Source organism: Hippopotamus amphibius, chromosome 4 (genome assembly GCF_030028045.1).
Source record: "Hippopotamus amphibius kiboko isolate mHipAmp2 chromosome 4, mHipAmp2.hap2, whole genome shotgun sequence".
NCBI classification, from domain to species: Eukaryota; Metazoa; Chordata; class Mammalia; order Artiodactyla; family Hippopotamidae; genus Hippopotamus; species Hippopotamus amphibius.
In genome coordinates, this window is record NC_080189.1 from 155,758,670 (window position 1) to 155,780,191 (window position 21,522).

Genomic DNA, 21,522 nt, shown 5'->3' on the forward strand with positions numbered 1-21,522 from the left:
TGGGAAGGTTTGTCTTAGAGGAGAGGAAGGTTGCAAAATGCATGAGAAATCGTCTCTTGCCTCTCGCTGGAGACTGTTTTAGACTTTTGACTATTTGAGTGGGGTCAGGAAGGCAGAAAGCCTTGGTTCTCTCTTGAGGAACTGACCTCCTCCTGCCTGGTTCTCTGCCCCCACCATGCGCCTGATGTAGCAATCTTCCCTGACGCTGGATGCGGGAACTTCTGCACAGACAGGATGCTTCTCCTGGAGCCTCTCACACTGTGCTCAAAACCACAGTGGCTGTAGGACTTTGATGAAGGGGTCTTGGGAGGTGGTGAGGCCGGCATCCACCCAACTTTACACAAATTTGCAAATGGCAGGCGAGACCTCAGAGACCATCTGGTTCAGTGCCTTCATATACTGAAATTTCGTCCCGGAGAGACCAGTGTCCACAGGCAGCACCCAGATTGTCTTTGTCGCTGGGCTGCTCTCTCTGTGGCTCCCTTTCCAATGGGTGTGGGAGGAGAAGCTGGACTCCGAAGCCTTGTTACTGCCCAGCCATGGAGTGGGAAGCCAGCCTCCCTGGGTTCAAATCCTGACTCCGCCTCTTACCTGCTGGGTGACCTCAAGCAAGTTTCTTAACCTCTCTCAGTTTGCTCATCTGTATAATGTTATAATAATATGTTTCTTACAGGATTTTTGTGAAATTTAAATGTGTTAAACAGTAAAGTGCTTACTTAGACTGGTACCTGGCATATAGCAGATGATCAGTGAACTGAGATTTCTGGGAGCTGTTATTATTACTGAGATTTCTAAAGGAGGCCTCAGAAGAAACCTTTAGACTGTAGTCAGATGTGATACCCCACCCACCTTGTGTTTGTCTGGAATGCCCAGTCCCAACTCTCTTGGGAGGCTTTCTAAGGAGTGTCACCTCCCCTTTGAACTAGCGAGCTCACACCTTTCACAGAGTAGCTAGGTGTTCCGAAGGCCCCAAGCCGAGTTCCCCGGGGGATGAGCCACAGAACGGAGCCTGGGGCCCTGCGCTCCTCTGCAGGCCCACCTTGGCTTCATGGGCAAGCCTGCAGCTCAGGAGCCAGAGCAGGTGTCGATTCATTTAGAGATGTGTGGCTTTGAGCAAATATTACTCAGCTCAGCTAAGCCTCCTTGTTCTTATCTATAAAATGGAGAAAATATAGTACCTTCTTTGTGTAAAGAGAGAGCTCAGAAGAGTACCTGGCACATGTAATGATGTCGTTTGCAGTAATTATTATTTTCCTTGTCTTGTGTCCAAAAAGAAACCTGCACATTTGAATACCTTCTTTTCTGTTTTTGCCTTACCTTTTTTCTGGCTGTCTCTGCTCCTAACAAACTGTTGAGGGCTAGAAGTAGAAATTGGACCGTCATATATCAAGAAAGTGTTTTGAGAGCAAGCACATAAACAGTGCTTTAAAAAAAAACAACCTGAAGGAACCCTCAGTGCTCCGTGATGTCTTCACCTGCTATTTAGCTTCCTTTCTCACACCCAGTCGTGTGGTCTGACCCTTCCCACTGTTGTCAGATCCCAGCTTCTGTGCCATCCAATACAGTGGCCCCTAGCCCCGGGTGGCTGTTGAGAACTTGAAATGTGATTAATCTGACTTGAGATGTACTGTAGACTTACTCTGAAGAAAAGAATATATCTCAGTAAAATTTTATACTGATTATGTGTTGAGATATCAAAAATGTATTTTGCATATATTGGTTAAATAAAATATATTATTAAAATTAATTTCACCAGTTGTACTTTTTTAATGTGGCTACGAAGAAAATTTAAAATCACCTGTGTAGCCGCGTCATATTTCTGTTGGACAGCATTGTGCTAAGTGTGTGCTTCCCATCCATTCCTTCCTCCCCTTTCTGTCTTTTCGCTTCAGTTTCTCTTTGTCCAGGCTGTCACCTTCCTCTGGTTGCCAGCAGTTCTCAGATGAACAGAAAAGATGTCCCTGCCCAGAAGGACACCCCAGGCCAATAGAAGAGCTCACCTTGAACACTTCCTTCTTTCATTTACAGTAGAGCTGGCTGTGCACGTGTCTGTGTCCTGTAGACGTTAAACTTTTTTTTTTTTTTTGGCTATGTTGGGTCTTCGTTGCTGCATGCGGGCTTTCTCTAGTTGTGGCGAGTGAGGGGCTACTCTTCGTTGCAGTCTGTGGGCTTCTCAGTGTGATGGCTTCTCTTACTGCAGAGCACGGGCTCTAGGTGCACAGGCTTCAGTAGTTGCAGCACACGGGGGCCCAGTAGTTGTGGTGCACGGGCTTAGTTACTCTGAAGCATGTGGGATCTTCCCGGACCAGGGCTCGAATCTGTGTGCCCTGCATTGGCAGGCGGATTCTTAACCACTGTGCCACCAGGGAAGGCCCTAGACTGTAAACTTTTTGAGGGCATGGTCCTGTCACATTTATTTCTGTGGCCCTGCTAGAGTGACTTGTGAGGAGAGGCTCACTGTAGTCGTTTGCTGGCGTTACAGCCGCACAGGGACACGTATGATACTACCTCAGCTGTGTCCCTGATGACCACAGCTGCCGGGTTGGTGTGCTGGGTTTGGGGGGAGGCGCTTTCCTCTCCCCTGAATTCTCAGGAGAGCTTTTCTCTGGCCATCCTTTCAACACCTTCACTAAGCAGCTACTTCTGTGGGCCCAGTTGTGTCCTAAATGCCACTGCACTGGTTTTAGTGTAAAATGACATTATTTCAGACCTGCAAGTGAACACTGACAGTTTCTTAAGCCCTCAGGCACTGGGTCCAGGAGTATAGTGTTTTCTTGATAAGTGACATCAGACAGAAGCCTCTTTTGTTGAGCTTTTTTAACTGCACTAGTTGTTTACATGTCTGCTTCCCCTCCTCAAGTTGATCTTCACACTCCCTGCCCCACGTCTAGTTTTAAAGGGGCTCAAGTATTTGTTCAGTTTGTTAAACTGAACACCTTGACCCTGGTGCCGTTCCCGGAGCTTGTTTTGATTCTCTTGTTACGGAATCGTATAGAACTTTGTTTTGTCTTTAATTTGTCTCTTCCTCCTAAAAGTCTGGTCCCCAAAATGACAAAAGCAAAACACAGAGATGCTGATTAGGGGTTCTTGTTGGTTTCTGCTGGTGCTGTTAGGCTGTGGGAACTCTGGGGCAGAAGTGTCAGCCATGTTGCTTTGCCTATCCTCCATCTGCACCCTCACCAGCTGGTTGATGGTCTCTCGCTCAGTGACAGCAGTGCACGAGGCGCTCTGTCGGGGCCCCTGAAGAATTACCTCGCTGCTTCCTGTGCTTGCTGGAGACCTAAGTGGCTGTAAGAGATAATGGAAAGCAGAGAAGGAAGCTAAGGAGAGCTAATTGATTTTTTTTCTGTAAAATTTCCATCTTCTGGCTTTCTCCCTCTCTTTTTAAAATTGTGCAGCTTTGCCAAATCAGATGAGTTCATTGTCTTCTTGGGGCTAAGAACAGAGCTTGAAACTCCCTCTGAGGACCTGGGGTTGTCAGAGATCGAGGCTGATGTACAGATTAAGTCAGCCTCTTGCCCAGAACAGTGGCTTCTGGAAGCCGCTGAATGATTTATTTGCCCTTCCTGATGTTCTTCCCGTTCCTGTGAACCCCAGGCGTCACTGAGAGGGTCCTCTCCAACACCTGCCTTTTGCCAAGGCTCTCCCACTCTGCTGTTTGATTGGGCAAGAGGGCCATATTTTTTTCCTCACATTCTTGGAGTCTTAAGACAATCTTGCCTTTTTCTAACTTTTCCTTCTAAGACTTCCCTATTTCTTTCTTGGATCTGGGGCAGTCCCTTTGTGACATTGAACCTGATGTACTCTAGTTTGTTTCCTTTGTATGATCCTCATAGATGAATATAAAAGAACTTCTGTCCACTTTATTTCACCATGTGGGGGTTGCTCTACTGTAGACCTACCCTAGAGTCTCTCTCCACCTCTGTCCGTCTTATATCAAATTCAGCTCCTCTTGTAATTCTGCCCACTGAGTATAGTATAAACACCTTCTGTTGAAACCAAGGCCCCTCTACAAGATGGTTGCATCACAATATTACTACAACTACGACTACTACTACTACTATCATTATATTTTATTTACTTATCTGGCCAAACTTTCTTATGCAGCCAAGCTAACCTAGGCTACCTGATGATCTCTGGGCTTAACCTACACTTTCCTGTTTCAGTGCATTAGCTTCAAACTACCACCTCCTTTCCTGCTGAAATCAAGCCCCATTAGAAATGCCACTTCCTCCATGAGCCGTTCCTAGCCTTCCCCACGCAAGGTTGATCTGTCCTGCTCTGAGTCCCTCTCTTGTGGTGCTAATTCCATTCTTTGACGTGTGTTAGAATAAATCTTTGTGGAGTATCTTTACAGAGAGGCACTGAGTGACTTAGGGAAGGAGAAGGGCTTACTTTTCATGTTCACCCTCTTACTTTTTGGATTTTGTACCACGTATATGTTTCCTATGATTTTTTTTTCTATGAAGGTATTACTTGCATAACAAAGACCAGTCTATAAAACGTTAGAAGAAAATATTAGAGAGTATATTTAGAAAAGTGTCCTTACACAAGACACAAAACCCAGAAGCCGTGAAGAAAGCAACTTTTAAAATACATATGTGGACTTGTCACACCCCTATTTGGCTACAAGTACCTGAAGTGCTTATCTATTTAGCCTTTTTCAGAGCATAGCACAATGATCCCTACACAGTAGTCAGTAAATACTGAGTTGGCCATCGGGTTTTTCCTTACCATCTTATAGAAAAACCCGAACAAACTTTTTGGCCAACCCAGTATTCGTTGACTTGAAATGAAATAGAATTGTTAGTCACCTCTATGTAGATCTCACTTTTTGCACTTATAAAATGGGTGCCAGGTGATGTCCAGGGCCCCTCTAGAGATTCGTGAAGATGTGGGCTTTATGGGCAGGAGTACTCAGCAGAGCAGCCCTTCGCCTGGGACCGTCTTCCCCAGCACACTGGACCTGTGAGTGGGTCCTGCCTGCTTTTGGGAGCTGCCCCCGCCCCGGGTGCTCAGCATTAATTGTGCTGAGGAAATGAACCAATTAGACACAATCCGAGGAGAGCCAGGGGATCTGTGGCAGGTTTGTTGCCCTGAACAAAAGAGGGAAAGTGTAGAGGGTAAAGCAGTTTGCTGAGGTTCCTTTGGGAATCCAGCTGGCCAGCTCTTTGAACTACTTGGCCGGAGTTTAGAGAGGCACCAGGATTGTGATGCCTGTGTCTCCCTGCTGGCCCAGACTCTGGGTGAGGTGGGTAGCGTGGCAAGAGTCTAGAGAAGGTGTATCCTTAGAGGGTACTGAGGGGGCTTATTTGGGCTCATCTGCTAGTTACAGAGACACTGCCCAGACTTCTCTGGATCCCTGTGGACCTACCCCAATGTTCTAATAGCTTTAAAAATGGAGTCTTTTCTCCCGATCTCAGTGATAAGCAGCCCAAGGGCAGGGAGCCATCATCTCTTTTTGACTTAGTATTCACCCCACAGCGTGACTGGCGGTCATGGTGCTTGATTGTAGGTTGAAGGGAAGTGGTTATTTGGTGAGAGAGTAGTGGGCGGTCCCGTGAAGGGAGAGCACGTTATCTCAGACAGTCAGAGACTCCAGGTCTGTTAAAGGAAGTGAAAAAAACAAACCTAGCAGTTCTTATTCCCACACTGATGTCCTTGTGATAGTCATCGTGCAGACAGGGTATTTGTCAGCAAAACCAGATGTCCTTTAGAGATTTCCATCTTTCCTGCGTTAGTAGGGCTTCTGGTAAGTTGAAGTTTGTGGGTACCTGACCACCTGCCAGCATGTCTGCTCCCCCAGCCCAGCCTTCCAAATAATGATCCCTTAGTGCCCCTTCCCGCCCCTCCTGTTTTTGCTAGGCACACCCACGATCCACTGCCTGGGGACTTCAGTTCTGCAGGGTCTGTCCAGGCTCAGAAGGGGAGGCCGTCTTTTCCCCAGGCTGCCCAGGCCCTCCAGCTTCTCTGATTTATTACCGCAGTGTATCTACACCAGGGTTCCCACCGCACTTAGGTACCACCGCCACCTCCCTAACTAATTCCTCCCTAATTCCAAGCGGAGGTAACCTTGACATACATACTCTTTAAAGGCCCGCTCACTCCTGGGGTGGAAGCAGTGTCTGCTGGTGGGAAGGGCACAGGTTTTAGAATCAGAAGGCCTGGCTCTGCTGCCAGGTCTGCCTTACACTGGCTAAAACTCATTTAACTTTTATGGGCCAGTGTCCTCATCTTCAAAGGGGAGAAATTCTAACTACCTCATGGAGTTTTCAGAAGGAATAAAGAAGGTAAGAGGTGAATGAGGTGCTTTTAAAACTATAAACAGTCCTACCTGAATGAAAAATATGGGCTTTACGAAGTGATAGAGACGAGTGATGCCAGTGACCACTCTAGTCAGGGAATGGGTGGCCCACGGGGGCTTGGGAGGCCTCCCAGGAAATGCATCAGAAATCCCCTCTGGTGCCAAGAAGGCACATTGTTATTACACGAAGGAGTCCTTTCTGGTATTGATGTTGGAAACAAGGCTAATGATTCCCTTTGTGCAGGTTACTGGTTTTTGTCAGCTGTCACTGCAATTCATTGTGTATTTCGGTAGACTTTATTAAAAGCACATTATGTGAATGGCTTTGTTCATTCTTTTTTATGGCCAAGTAATATTCCATTATACATATGTACCATGGGTGGACCTGGAGATTATCATACTAAATGCAGTAAGTCAGAGAAAGACAAATATCATATGATATCACTTACGTGCTGAATCTGGGAGAAAAAAAAAAGATACAAATGAACTTATCTACAGAACAGAAACAGACTCACAGACTTAGAGAATGAACTTGTGGTCACCAGGGGGAAAGGGTGGCAGAGGGGGGATAGACAGGGAGTTTAAAAAAAAAAAGAATATGTACACAATTTGTAATCATAAAAAAAATAAAATGCTGAAGAAGAAACCATATTGGGTGCTGGGTCTCTGTAAGTTCAGCTTTGTTGAAGTCTGCTGTTCAGTGAAGGATGCATTTCTCCCAGATGCAGTGGGGAGGGTGGGCGAGGGGCACTGTTGCCAGCCACCAAGCCTCCCTTGTTTCCAGCATGCCTCCCTCTGTCGCTGGCAACCTGAACTTCCAGAGTTTGGCCGACAGCCTTTCCAAGGGGCTCGCTCTTTGCTCCTGGTGTGTTTCCTGCTGATGCCCTTGGAACTGCCCCTCTCTGTCGCTGATGGCAGTGTCACTGGAAAACCTCACCCCGTACCTCGTCTCTCCCTGTCTTTGCAGTGTGTTCCCTGCCCCCAGAGCCAGAGAATGGTGGCTACATCTGCCACCCCCGGCCCTGTAGAGACCCCCTGAACTCAGGCAGCGTCATCGAGTACCTGTGTGCTGAAGGCTACATGTTAAAGGGCGATTACAAATACCTGACATGTAAGAATGGCGAGTGGAAACCAGCCATGGAGATCAGCTGCCATCTCAACGAAGGTCAGTTTGGCAGATGAGGGAGGGGTGCTACTGGGCTTCTGCTTTCTTGTAACTCCCGGGAACTGGCGCCCGCTCCCCCTGGAGCACCCTGTGCAGTGGGGCAGTATGGCCCCTCTGAGGCCCTGCAGCCTCCCTTCCTTTGGGATTTCATGTCTTTGTGAAAGACATTTGGGTTGCTGTTGCGTGTCCCACTGCGTTTCAGCTGAGCCACCCTGGCGTCTGCTGTGCTGAGTGAAGTCCCTGTGATGCTGCGGATCTCTCGTTTGCCTAGCCCAGTGCTGCTGACCTTTGACCGTGTGCTGCTAGCACATGAGCACAACACGAGCACCTTCTGTGGTGTCTCTTTTATATTATTTTTCCTTGAATGGAAGTGTCCTTTTTTGTTGTGGAGCTGCAGTCCAGCTGGACAGAAGGCCTCTCCCCCTCTGCCTCCTCCTGTCATGCATGACGGGAAATCCAGCTGCCTGCGGGAAAGGGTGTGTCATGCAGCCATCTTTGTGCTTTTCACTCAAGCTTCAGGGCCGTGACACCCCAGAGAAGGGCGGGGACCGGCCTGAGATTTACAATTAAAGCTTCAGGATCTTAGAACAGAGGGTTATTACAGCCCCGTTCTTATAAGTTTTCCTGCCACATGGGTGGGGCTTCAGATGGTGGAATGATGTGTGCATTTGAATAGTTCATGTCTTCCAGCTTGCTATTGAGGACAGGATCAGATGGGGTTTATAAAGGTAAGACCTCTAGGGATAAGTGAGTTTAGGTGTTAGATGGTCCTCAAAGGTCCACAGTGAAGGGAATTTTAGATTCAGGAATAGAATAGGGAAGTGTCCCCTTTCACTGATGTAAAAGCCACTTTGCACAGTTACTCTGAAAGTGGCCCTGGCCATACATAGTATGTCTCAGCGTGGCACCATGCGGGGGCCTTTGACAAGGTCAGCAGTGGGGCTTACATTCCATGTGTCTGGGTACAAAATGCTTCTGATGATGGCTTGTTTCCATAGACAAAGACGCCCACACATCACTCGGGGTCCCCACGCTGTCCATCGTGGCTTCCACTGCCAGCTCTGTGGCACTCATTCTCCTCCTCGTGGTGCTGTTTGTGCTGCTGCAGCCAAAGCTGAAGTCTTTCCATCACAGCAGGTGAGCCCGGTGGCCGTGGGTGGCAGGTGTCACTGGGGGTCTGGCCTTTGACTGGCAGAGGGGTGCTGGTGGGCCTGCCAGCCTCTGGACTGTGCCCACCTAGGGAAAGGGGAGGGCCCTACCGTGTGTTAAACTTCCAGATGTGCCTGGCGCTGTACTTTTGCTTTGCATACATTATCTTAATCCTCACAGAATGGTTGCAGATTAGGAAACTGAGGCTCAGAGAGGTTAGGTCATTCACTCAGGGTCCTCCCTCTAGGTGGTGACAAGGTGAAATTTAAACCCCAGTCTGTCTAACTCCAGTGCCATGTTATTTCCCCAACATCAGTGGTTCCCAAAGTGTGGTCCCAGCAGTATCAGCATCACTTGGGAACTTGTTAGGAATGCAGATTTCCAGGCCCCGCCCCAGACCAACAGAATGAGAAACTGCGTTTCACAGGTGCTGCAAGTGATTCTGATGCAGGTTCCTGTTTGTGAGCCATCGCTCCCTCTTCCTGGTCCCCACTCCTGGATGCACATAGAGGCACCTGGGGAACTAAAAACAAATGCCAACACGTGGGCCTCCATTCCCAGGTGTTCTGATTTATTTGGTTTGGAGTAGGAGCCTCGAATTAGTTTTTTACAAAGCTCCCCACGTGGTTCTGACGCACAGCTAGGATTGGCAGGCGCACTGCACTACACCATTACTAGAAACCGAGGAAGTGGTTTTCTTGCCGGCCTTTGTCACTTTCCTTTTTCCAGGTGAGTGCACTAGCCACAGATCATCCCAGACTGGATAGGTGAGGTTGGGGTGGGGAGCTGGCCCCCAGTGGGTCGCTCAGGGTGGACTCTCCCAGGCTGGCATGGCCCCTGCACCTGCTGGGGTTGTCCTGGCCCTTCCTCGTTCCCTCTGAAGAGAACAGCTTATGTCTATCCACAGCCCTTCTTCAGTCACTGTCATCAGGCACAGGCACGAAGGAACAGACAAAAACTGCATTAAATGAAATGCTTCTGTTTTGGAACGCACAGACAAGGATCAGGCTAAGTTTAATCTCTGTGTACTGTGCGTGTGATTTTTCTTTCTTCTTTTATTTTGTTTTGCTTGGGGGAGGGGGTAGCCACTATTTTTAGAGATAGTTAAACAGTAGAATAGAGGGGATTTAGAGGGGACTGTTTATTTGAAAGAATTGGCTACTTCCACATAAAGTCAAGCTGATCTAGTCCTCATTTCATCCAAATTAAGTAGTATTTTCCCCTTTGAGTAAACTAGTCAGTGTGTTCAAAGTAACTGATTTTGCCTGACTGAAGTGGAAGGGAGATTTGGTTTTCATTATAGACCCTGTTTAAATTTGTACGTCTGTTACTTTTTAAACAAAAAAATTTATTTTGAATAACAAAAACACATGCCAGAATGCACCCTGCTTTCAATGCCACCCTGCCATCAAAGTTTCCGTTCCTTCCAGAAACGTCTGAGCACTTTCATGAGTGCCACGTCTGTCGTCCTCACTGTATGTGTGCCATTTGAACTGGGTAGTAGAGATTGTTATCTGCAGGTGCAGGCGAGGAAATTGAGGACGAATAATACAGTCCAGCAATAATAATAATATGGTCTGGCCATAGACCTTGTATGTCTCCTGGTGTGACACACAGAAGGGGACACGACATCACAGACGATGCCGTGGTGTGTAGTGTTCTAGGCAGAGACTGACCTGACTCTGATCCCAGGGAAATGATTAGACAGGTCCAGGTTGTAGGACATTCTGGGAGACAGCTGGCCTGGACTTTATAAAAAATGTCAGTGTCATGAAAGAAAACGATAGTGAACTGTCACAGATTAAAAGAGATGCAGGAGACAGGACGACTAAATGCAATGCATGATCCAGACTGGATCCTGGATGAAAGCAAACAAGGCCGCAGCTGAAACAGAAGATTTATATCACCGTCTCATTCCAGTGTTGTTTCCGGGATATAAATACCGTTGTAGTTAAATAGCAAAGGGGGTTCTTGGGAGGTGTGTGCTGACTACTGTCTTAATTAGTAAGAAACAACTTACTTTCAGAATGGTTCAGAAAAAAAAAAGTGTGTATAAAATTAATCCAGAAAGAAAGTGTTTGTGTGAATAAATCTCACAGACATAATGTTGAGTACACTAGGAAGGCAGACACACACACACACAGTTATTGTCTGTCCCATTCCTGTAAAGATCAGAAGTATGTAAAGCTAAACTGGTGTTGAAGGGTTCGTGTGTAGGGCAGTAAAATTTCTAAAACAAAAGTCAAAGGAATGATTTTCATGAAAGTTAGGATAGCGGTTACTTTTGGTGGTGAGGTGATAGGAGTGGACGTGGGGGTGGTGGGGTGGGGGGAGTGCTGACAGCGTTCTGTTTCTTGACCCAGGTAGGGGTGGTACACCAGTGATCCCTTTGGAATAAATCAGCTGTACATTTTTCTTTGTTGGTCTAATGTTTGTGTTATAATTCACATATTTTTTTTTTAAGTTTGCAAAGTTAAAAAAGAAAATTCTCCAGTTTTCAAGTCCAGTGTCCCATTTCAAGACCACAGTGCATCTTTTCCTTCTCCTCTTTTTGAAAGGAGCTTTATGGAGATGTGATTTACATACCATACAGTGTACCCAGCCGCTCGAAGTGTACAGGCAGGGGTGTGTTCATAGCCATCATTCTCCCACTTTCCTGTGTTAGCTGTGCTGAGTGAATGGCTTTATTTCTGGGTCTCTAGCTTCCTAGTTTTTGCACAGGACCGGAGGGCTTGGTGCCTGTGTACCCAGAGGTTAAAAACACAGTCTCTGGAAGCAAGTGGAATGGATTCACATCCTAGCTTCCTCCCTTACCAGCTGTGGGACTGGTTAGGTTACTTAACTGCTCTGAGCCTCATCTGCATTCTTGGTGAATCTCTGCCTGCAAGGACTCAGGTGAGGACTCAGTGGGATTAACGTGTATAAAGCCCTTCGTGCCGTGCCTGGTACATAGTAAGGGCTCAGAAACGGTGTTGTTGGTACTGTGATGTTTACTTGTGCGTGTATTCTGATTCTTCCTTTGTACTTCCCTCCTCTGGATGCAGGCGTGACCAGGGGGTGTCCGGGGACCAGGTCTCCATCATGGTGGATGGAGTCCAGGTTGCACTACCGTCGTACGAGGAGGCTGTGTACGGCAGTTCCGGTCACTGTGTGCCGCCCGCCGACCCCAGAGTGCAGATTGTGCTATCAGAAGGGTCTGGGCCCAGTGGGAGGAGCGGGCCGAGGGAGCAGCAGCTGCAGGACCAGGGGGCCTGCTCCTCTGCAGGCAGAGAGGAGGAGGCCCCGGGCCAGTCCGGACTATGTGAAGCCCGGGGCTCTCGGGGCTCGGAGACTGTGATGGTGCATCAGGCAACCACCTCTTCCTGGGTGGCCGGCTCAGGGAACAGCCAAGTGGCACACAAAGAAGCCCCAGATTCAGAGAACAGTGACATACAAAGCCTCACGTCGGAGGACTACACAGATGGTAGGTGGTCTGTGCTGATCGTAACTTATTATCTGCTCAGAGTCCTTGCTGAGAGTGAGGAAGGACTGTGAGCCTTTCTAATAATTGGTGTATCTGGGGGCAAAGAAAGATAATTCCTGGGGGATTATCCTACAAAACAGGATTTTGCCCTCGGAGCCCCAGGTAGGCCTTTGGGCTCTGTGTAAGGAGACTTTTCTGTGTTGTCTGTGAATTTTAATAGGTTTGGCGTCTCCAAAACTATTCATGGCCTCAGGGATAAATGCTGAATCAAAGGGTAGGCAGCTAGTTGGAGGTGGGAGTGGGGCCTGTCCTCTTGTTATAATTTTTATGTTCCTTAAAGGACAGGAATGACAAGGGGGTGTGGGGTCTTACGACAGAGAAAACTGGAACCTGTCTCTCTCCTAGAGCAGAGCATTCGGTTGCTTCATTTTAAATAGGAGTATGCCAGGTCCTCTGCTAGTTGGGGTTCTTGCACTACATCAGTCAAACCTCACAGTACCCTGAGAAGTGGGTATTATTACCAGTCCCATTTTACAGATGAGGAAACTGAGGCTCAAAGAGCGTAAGTCACTTGCCCATTGGTAAGTGGCTGAGCTGGGATTTGAAGCCAGATGGATTTGCTCCCAAGTCTGTGTTATAGCCCCATGGTCCCATGCTGCCTCCCAGGTGACTCCAGATCCTTTATTGCAAACCAGCCAGAGAACAAAATTGCCACCTCCTGACACCTCTCCGTTTACTGGAGCCTGGGGAGTCGAACATTGGGATTGACTCGGTCACTAAAAAGCATCTTTACATACAATCCAGATGTGGTTCAGGATGCAGACTAAACCTTGATACTTCCTTATAGAAAGTGAGGACTTCTGTACTTAGCACCACCCCCACACATAGGTTATCGAGTTGGTTGCAGGCTGAGCCTGAGCTGTCTGGGGCTGACAGTACTGAAGGAGGCCGGGCCCTTAAGGCGTCAGTCTAAGCCGGGTGACATATGAGTCAGCTGAGACCCAGAGAGGGAGAGTGATGTACTCAGGATCACACAGCTGGAGGATGGCTTTAAGGAGGAGGTGAGACTTACTAGGGCTCAGTAGCCTAATACAGTGAGAATAAGGATAGAAAGAGAAGCAACTAAACCAACAGAGTTAAAGCAGAGAAGAAGGTTCAAGGTGGTAGGACCAGAAGGGGTTTGAATACCAGACTGAATGTTCAGGTTTTGTCACACAGGCAGAGGGAGACATGAGCAAGGAAGGCCTAGAAAGGGGGCCTGTGAGTAGGGTGTTCTATTTCTTTAAACATGGGGTCCCTGCAGCGGGGTCAGGTATGCTGCAGCGTCACCCACAGGAGGTAACCACTGTGATTTCCGTCCTCCTCTGCCCGCAGATATCCCACTGTTGAAAGAAGCATGAGGGCTGCCGCTGGCTTCTCTCGTCTCTGCCCTTCCTCCCTCTCCTTGTGGGTTTGAGCACTGCGTACTCCAGCCGCCCTGCCCGGATACCTGAGCTGCCACCTGTGTATCTGTGTATCTCTGTATCGCTGAGGGCCTGCAGGCCCACCTCGCTGGAAACTCAAGGAAGATTCTTGCCGTCTGCCTGCTGGACAGCTGGAGGAGCTGGCGTTTTGCCTGGCCCAGCCTTCCCATCTGTGTTGGGGACATAGTTGAATGCGCCAGATTGAACCCTTCCTTTCCCTGAGCCTCTGGGTCCCCTCCAGCCGGCTCCTCGGTGGCAGCCAGCTCCTCGGTGGCAGCCCCCTCCAGCCCACGTGGGCCTGAGAGCGCTGTTTACTCGTGCCTTCCTCCCACCCCGTCCAGCTCCCCTGTCACGCAGGCTTCTTGCTTTCCCGCGAGTCTCCGTGGCTGCCCTGCCGCCTCCTGCCACACAGGGGCCGGGCCTGTCGCCTCTGGGGGCTGGCACCGCTGCCCTTAGCAGGGGCAGGTCTGAGAGTGACTCGAATCGGGGCAGGAGTGTGGGTCCCTGGGCCTGCCCTTGGTTGACACCGGCGGTGCATTGCCTTGGCTGAGCATGGAGGCTGTGGAAGTCACGCCAAAGCCGTCCCAGCGCCTGGCTGTCCTAGCTCGGAGGTGCCGGCTCCTGGCCCTGTTGTATTTCCAGGAAGCATCCAAGGGAGGGCAGGAAGGTGGCTGTTAATGATTGTCTTCCTAATATGCAAATTCTCACGTCCTACTTCCAGCACCCGGCCATCCTGGCCTCGGTTTTTTCTCTCTCCCTGGAGTATAAGGGGAAGCTGCATGCTGCCCCCTGGGTTTGATCCTGCGCGGCTCCGGCTTCCTCGCCGGCCGAGGCCTGAGGCGCATCATCCACGGGACGGGAGCGTTGCTGAGATGCCATGGGATGCCCATCTGGTACTGGCAGTTGGGGCCAGTTGCCCCGTTCCGGGTCCGTGGTGAGGGAAGGGGGCCTGAGAGGCACTGACCGCGTCCCCAGGCAGCTGCAGGCAGCTCCGCCCCGGTCCTGAGGGTCCTCCCCGCCACAGTCACGTGCCTTAGTAACCATGCCCAGGGAGCGTCCCGCTGCTTGCCTCGCTGCTGCTTTTCCTGCTTCCGCCCTCCCCCGCCGCCCCTCCGCTCGTCACAGCTGACAGACAGCTCCCCGGTCTCCCCGGCACACAGCCCCAGCTTGCTGGGGGGGATGGTTTGGAAGCGGCCTGGCTCCGAGGCCCTGGTGTTGAAGGAGTGGGCTCAGGGCCCCGCCGGGGCCGCTCCCTCAGCCGCGTGTCCCGTGCTGGCTGGGCCGGGGTGGCAGAGCTCAGCCGGGCTGCTGCCTCTTCAAGAGATGTGGCATTAAGGAGGGCTTGTCTGTGTTTTGTTTTTGAAGCACTGCCCCTCTGCTCCTCCCCATTTGGAGTGGTGACAGGAATAGAGCCCAGTATGTGTTCAGTTCCTGACCTAACAGGGTAGCTCCTGGCGCGGGTGGCCTCGGAGAGGAGGGGCGGGCGCGAGCGGCCTTCTCTCAGCCTCCTGCCTCCACTCTCACACACGCACTTTACTCCCCGCTTGCTCCCGGGCCTTGGCCGCCCCTGTAGTCTTCCTTCCCCTCAGGTGAGGGCAGTGCCTGCTGTGCCTCTGTCTCGCCCCAGCCCGAGAGGCCTACGTGCCGTGCGCACCGCCTCGGCGGAGGTGCCGGAAGGAAAGCGCAGAAGCCTGAGGGAGACAGGACGGAGCAGGGCTGTCCTTGGCCTCAGAAGAGGCCGTCTCCAGAGACGTGCCTGCCAGGCGTTGCTGGCACGGGGCCCGTCTGGAGGGGAGGGTCCCCACAGCCCCAGCCGCGTCACCCTGCGGGGGTCCTGTACCACCCACAGGGCGCCCTTGTCTTCCTCCAGAAGAGAGCAGGGACCGGTGGGGGCGGCGGGGAAGGCACCCAAAGTCTCGCTGCTGAGCTGGCAGCTTTCATTCCCCGATCTTCCAACACCTGAATTCTCGTCTAGACTGTTTTTTTAAATGGAAGCTCTTACCCTTTTTTATATAATTACTCTGGGTTTGTCACCCAAGAGATTGCACTTTTTGTTTGCGGTATAATTCAGCCACAGAGGTGACCGGCTTGGCGCTTGAAAAAATGAAAAGCCTGCCATCGAACCCTTCTTCCACCTCGCCTGCCCGCCCTGGGGATCACAAGCCCAGACTTGCCACCTGGTGGGGAAGGAAGGAGAGTCAGGAGCCGCCCCTCCCCCCTCCCCCATGTCACTGGCTTTGATGGGGCCCGCCTCCCTGAGGCCTGGCCTGTGGGTGCAGAGCCAACCTTGCCCTGCTGCTCACCCTGGTGACGGCTTCCTGCAGTTAGTTCTCTTCTTCCACATCGGCTGTGTGCTGCTGTTTCTAGAGCTGGCCTTTGTCCCTTTTGAAGGATCAGGGCCTGCACAGCTGCCTTGGGGCCTGGCTGAATTGACAAGGTGTTACCAGGGGCCACCAGAGGACCCCGGAGCAGGTGGGGAAAACTGCCCACAGTCTGGCTTCCCAGGCTCGCCTCCGGGGGTCCAGCAGAGGACTTGTCCAGGAGAACAGTCAGCACGAAAGGACTTCTAAAAAGGGTGGGGTTTTTTGGGTGATTTGTTTGTTTGTTTTTGCATACGTGAGCTGACTCAGTGCAGGTTTTATATCCTGGCAACTTGGAGTCACATTCCAGTGACTTTCCAGGGCCAGTATATAGTGAAAATCACTTAAAATTTCCATCCGTTTCAATGCCTTAGTTCAGCGGTAGGCTCTGTCTTTTGCCATTTTTGAGTTTTGTGTGCTATGTTCCCATTTCACTGGATGTGAACCGTGAAATTGGCCGAGTTCTGGCCACTTTGTGAGGTCTTGGTTGGTTTTCTGAGGCATTTCAGTGTACATCCTACTAACACTCCATTTGCAAACAGACCTTCACTCATGTCGTCATCCCCATTCTTCCTGCCCTCCTCCTCTCCCCTTCCCCCAGCTTTCAAGCTCTGTGGAGAAGCTGGATGGCAAGACAGACAAAGGTGTACTTTTCCTGCTAAGTTAGTGGTGGCACAGGAATCCTAGCACTCGGCCTTTCCCCTCCCCATCCCAGTGGAGCTCAAACCACTTGCTTTCTACGTAACCATGTCACTTCCATCCCAAGGGAATATCCTTACATAGAGAATGGAAAATGCTGCAAACATTTCTAGATCCTCGCCTGGTTGTTTTTGTCTTTTTGTTTTCCCTCCTTGAGAATAAAGGGCCCAGGAGGGAAGGGACGCAGGCTTGACAGCTTAATTCCAGATGTGCTTACTGAGGACAGAGGCTGGGAGCTTCTCTCATGGAGCCTGCCGGGGCTCCTGACGCTCAGCATAGGGCCTGTCATTACTGTTGTCCAGTGAGGGGCTCGGCGAGGATTGTTTGTTTGGCGGGTGTGCGGACCGAGTGGTAGAGTAGCTGGTTCCCAGGAGAGGGAAAGGCAGGCTCAGCTTTCCTGGGAAGCAACTCTTCTTAACCACCAGTTAAGAATCTTATAAAATTTTGAACGAGAACCCCAAGGTTGAGCCCACTGCTAGGAGATGGGGAGGATGCAGGGGCAAAGCGCTCAGATCACCAAGCAAGGAGAGAGGGACGAGGGTTGCGAGGCGGCCCTCCGCCCCCTGCCCGGGCTTCTCATCGCACCACTATGGAATCTCTGCAATGGTTTCACATGACACACACATCACTGACTGTGCAGGATGTCACTCAATCAGTTTGGGTTTGCTTTATTTTATTTTATATATATATATATATATTTTTTGGTATCCTGTACATTGCAGTGGGTGTGAAGATAGTATTTTAATATTTGTACAAAGTTTAATTTAATTTTAATTGTTCTATGTATATAACTGCATTTCTAAATAATAATAATAAAAAAAAATTCTTATGAAGGCCGTTGTGAGAGCTGTGATCCTTCCAGAAAGTTTTTGCAGAAACTCTTCTATGATCAGGAGCTCAGAAAGAGACGAAGCACTGTCTCTGGGGAGAGAGGTGCCTGGTAGAGGAGACGGGATGAGGAGGTGGTTTGGGGTACAAGGAAGAGAGACCACAGACATAAGTGGAAAGACATCATTTCTCTTTTTTCAGTGCTCTTAGTGTGCCAACCACTGTGTCCAAGCTGGGATTCGGCAGTGAGCAAGACCGTGAGTTTGGGGCCTGCACCGAATTCCTAACGTGTCGGGAAGGCAGACAGTTACAACACTGTGCAGTGATGGCAGTTACGTTGCGGGGCAGTCAGAAACACTTTTTGGGTGAAATGTCGTGTAAGCTGAGAAGTGAAGGGCCAGAAGCGTGAGGCTGAGGAGCAAGACATGACCTATATGTGGGTGTGAAGGCAGCAGAAAAGCTCATTCAGTTTGAAAAACTGAAAGGAGTCTAGGGCAGCAGGGCTGAGGGCAGAGCTGCTCAGGATGGGTCCAGGGAGGTAGGCAGAGGCTAATGGTAGGAGGCCCTGGCCAGCTGAGCTGGAAAGTTTCACTTCATCCTAAGGGCAACAGGAAATGCATTATGATTTTAAGTAATCGAATGACTTAGTAAGCTCTGCTTTTTTTTTTTTTTTTTTAAACTCTCTTTGTTTCTTAAGAAGAATGAATTTAGTGGGGGGATAAAACATACATACCTGGAGACCGTGTAAGAAGCTTGAGCAGCTAGGTGAAGGCAACACCATTCTCTGAGATGAGGAAGTGGAAGGCACAGTTTGGGGAGGGGAAATGATGGAGATCTAGAGATGAAGGGGCAGAGGATTTGGAGGTGAAGCGGTCGTTGCCAGGTAGTAGAGGCCAACAGTACTCTAGCAGTTGTTGCAGCAGGTAGCAAGGGTGTGAATAGAGGGGTGTACTGGATACTTTGGGATAAAAAATCAGGCCACCCTTAAATTTGCCCTCTGGGTAATGGTCAGGATGTATTTCTCTGACACACAGTGTCATGTGGGAAAACATTCTAGGGGCACCTGTGCCAAACACCCAGCCTCAGCCTCAGAGCACCAGTCCTCAGTAGGGTCCGCACAAACATCACTGCCTTTCATTGCAAGGAGGGAAAGAAAAGAGTATTATGCCAACTTTTAAGAATAATGGTGATAATAGCTGATCCTTAAAAAGCACTTACTCTGTACCAGGCAGGGTTCTAAGTACTACGTGCGGATACACTCACAGAATCCACGTAGCAGCTCTACAAGGCAGATGCCATCCCTGCCCAGAGCCCCAGACCACATAGAATGATAGTGAGGCCTAAAGAGGTGAGCTGAGTTGCCCACGGTGGAGCCAGGATTGAATTCAAACCCAGACAGCACCGCTGGAGTGATTCCCTCCCCTGCCCAGTTCCTGCCTCAGCAGACTCTGCCTGCCTCTCAGGGCCCTCACCCCCTTCCTCCTGCCTTTCAGAGTCTCTGTTCTCACAGTGCGCGTCAGGCAGAGGAAAAACTCTAATTTCAGGGCAGGGAAATGGCACACTGTGTGTGAGGAAAATAAATTACTCATCTCAAAGGATGGGAAGTAGACACCCCTGTGTCGGAGGCATTTAAGCTATGCCGAGTGTGATAAGAAATAAATTCACGAAGCAGCAGGAGTTGTTCTGCCACGAGAAGAAACACAGGAAAGGCTGCTTATTTCAGTGAGAGGTAAGTCATCTCCGTCGTTGGGAAACAGGGACAGAAACATGTCCCATCAGGTAAGGGATGTTGGGAAAGGGAGTCTTGTCAAAACGGGGTCAGCCACAGGCTTGTGGCCTTCCTCTTGATGACAGGTGAGGGGGACTAAGGTATCAGCCCACAAAACCTGCAGATCGGCTTGGGGAAGGGCTGTTTTTGAAGTGGTTGCCTCTGATTCGAAGTGGATGGGAGGAGAGAAAAGGAACTTCCTGCCCTGCTGCTGAACCCCTACCTCCCAGTTTGGAAAGTTGACACCCCCTAGACAAGAACAAAAGTAGTAACAGTCCACTGGGTGGAGCTTTCTCAGACTGCTTAAAATATCTTTACTCCGAAGTAACACATGTTCTTTTCAGAAAATTTAGAAAGAAAAGTCACCCATAATTTCACTTTTACTGGCAGTGTTGTTCTAATCTCATAAAATTTCATTGATGTCATTTTGAACAGTTGCATAGTTTTCTATCATATTGATAATTTGGACATTTAGGTTGCCAAATTTTTTTTTTTTAGTTCTTATAACCAATGGTTTGATACTATTTTAAATTATTTCTCTGGGATAAATTACTGAAAATGGAAGTGCTAGATCAGAAGAAACACACATTTTAGAGGCTTTTGATATATCTCAAATTGCCCACCAAGGAAGTAATTCCAAATTATACACTCATTGGCAGTGTTCATTTTCCCAACAACCTCACCAGCATGGGGAATTATAATTTTTAAAAATATGCCAGTTGAAAGAAAATGGTACTTTGATTCACACGTGTTTCATTATTCCTGAAGTTGAATTTTAAAATATAATTTGCTTGCTTTTTATAATACATGTATTGAAAACTGTCCAGGTTTGACGTCCAAGACATCCACGTTTGAGATGAAAAATCAAAACTGCAAGTCCACTTCTAAATTAAATAATGCGTTATATATAGAGAGCGAAAGATAGATGAATTCCTGAGGCAAGGAATTAATCTGAACCTGGGCAAGACATAACATGTTCCCAAGACAGGCGTGGGTCGCTGCGCTAAGCTCCATGGTGGTAGAGGAGCATCAGAGGGCTTGGGGACCATCCCATCCCACTCCCAGAGGTGAACAGCTGTTTGGCATTTCAGATTTCCCATGATTCTCCACGGCCCCCAGAAAAGGAAATTTCACAACATAGGGATGTCCTGAGCAGCCTGTCTTGGGCAGCTTGACCTGTTCCTGAGCCTGGGGTGGCAGATGCTTCTCAGCTTGGCAGAGGACTTCAGGGGCTTTAGCAAGTGTGGACTTCCCCATGGCGGAGCTTCCTTGGGGGAGCAGGTAGTCTAGCCTCTAACAAAGGCAGCCTGCTTGCAGGTTCAGCCTGCTGGCTGGGGCTGAGCATCTGGGGTGATTTGGGGTGTATGAAAGAAGGACTTTGGCTCCACACAAACACATCAAGCATGGGGTCTGCTGTGTCTTCTGGGGTGGTCCCTTGAAGCCCTTGAACATCGGCTCCAAAGACTTTTAGCGACTTTGGTGCTGTAGCCTTTCTATGGAATGGCTTTCCCATTCCTGCTCTAATCATTTCTTCATTCATTTGCTAATTCAGTCAACAACAGAAAAAATTTTTAGGGTTAATTTTACACAAAGCCTGATACCAGATTCCAGGGGCACAGCAGTGAGTAAGACTCAGTCTTTGCCTTCAAAGAGTTTGCAGACTAATAGGGGAGAAAAGAGATTAAACTGCTGCCTAAAACTTAAGACAGAACTTAAAGAAAGAGATCTAATGGAGCACCAGCAAAGTGCCTGGGGAGTGAAGAGGGAAGAGTTAATTTCTTTGGGGCATTTGCCTTATATCGTGAAGGATGAATTGTATTTTAATACTACAGGTAGGGGAGTAAGTCAACAAGAAGTTGTGGAAACAACAAGGTCCTATGATAAACCGTAATGGAAAAGAATTTGAAAAAAAGAATGTATAACTGAATCCCTTTGCCGTACAGCAGAAATTAACATAACATTGTAAATCACCTATACTTCAATTTTTTTTTAAATATTAAAACAAAAAAACCAAAACAAAACCAACCGAACAAAAAAACCCAAGGTGCTGGGAGTTCCCTGGTGGTGCAGTGGTTAAGAATCCACCTGCCAATGCAGGGGACACAGGTTCGATCCCTAGGCCGGGAAGATGGGCAACTAAGCATGTGCACCACAACTACTGAGCCCATGTGCCACAACTACTGAAGCCCGCATGCCTAGAGCCCGTGCTCGGCAACAAGAGAAGACACCTCAATAAGCCCATGCGACTACAACAAAGGGTAGCCCCCACTCGTTGCAACTAGAGAAAGCCTGCATAGCAATGAAGACCCAACACAGCCAATAA

At 49.2% G+C, this 21,522-nt stretch overlaps 1 protein-coding gene across 7 annotated transcripts in view; it reads left to right on the forward strand.

Moving 5' to 3' along the window:
• The window catches only part of SUSD6 (sushi domain containing 6), an 89,573-nt gene extending 72,143 nt beyond the window's left edge, over positions 1 to 17,430 (forward strand). For all 7 annotated transcript variants that reach the window (XM_057731659.1, XM_057731666.1, XM_057731663.1 and 4 more), the window contains 4 exons: positions 7,272 to 7,469; positions 8,468 to 8,606; positions 11,663 to 12,081; positions 13,456 to 17,430. In XM_057731659.1, the coding sequence (XP_057587642.1) occupies positions 7,272 to 7,469; positions 8,468 to 8,606; positions 11,663 to 12,081; positions 13,456 to 13,481 (782 nt within the window). In that variant the 3' untranslated portion in view covers positions 13,482 to 17,430. The remainder of the gene's footprint in view (positions 1 to 7,271; positions 7,470 to 8,467; positions 8,607 to 11,662; positions 12,082 to 13,455) is intronic.
• Positions 17,431 to 21,522: the final 4,092 nt, after the last annotated feature.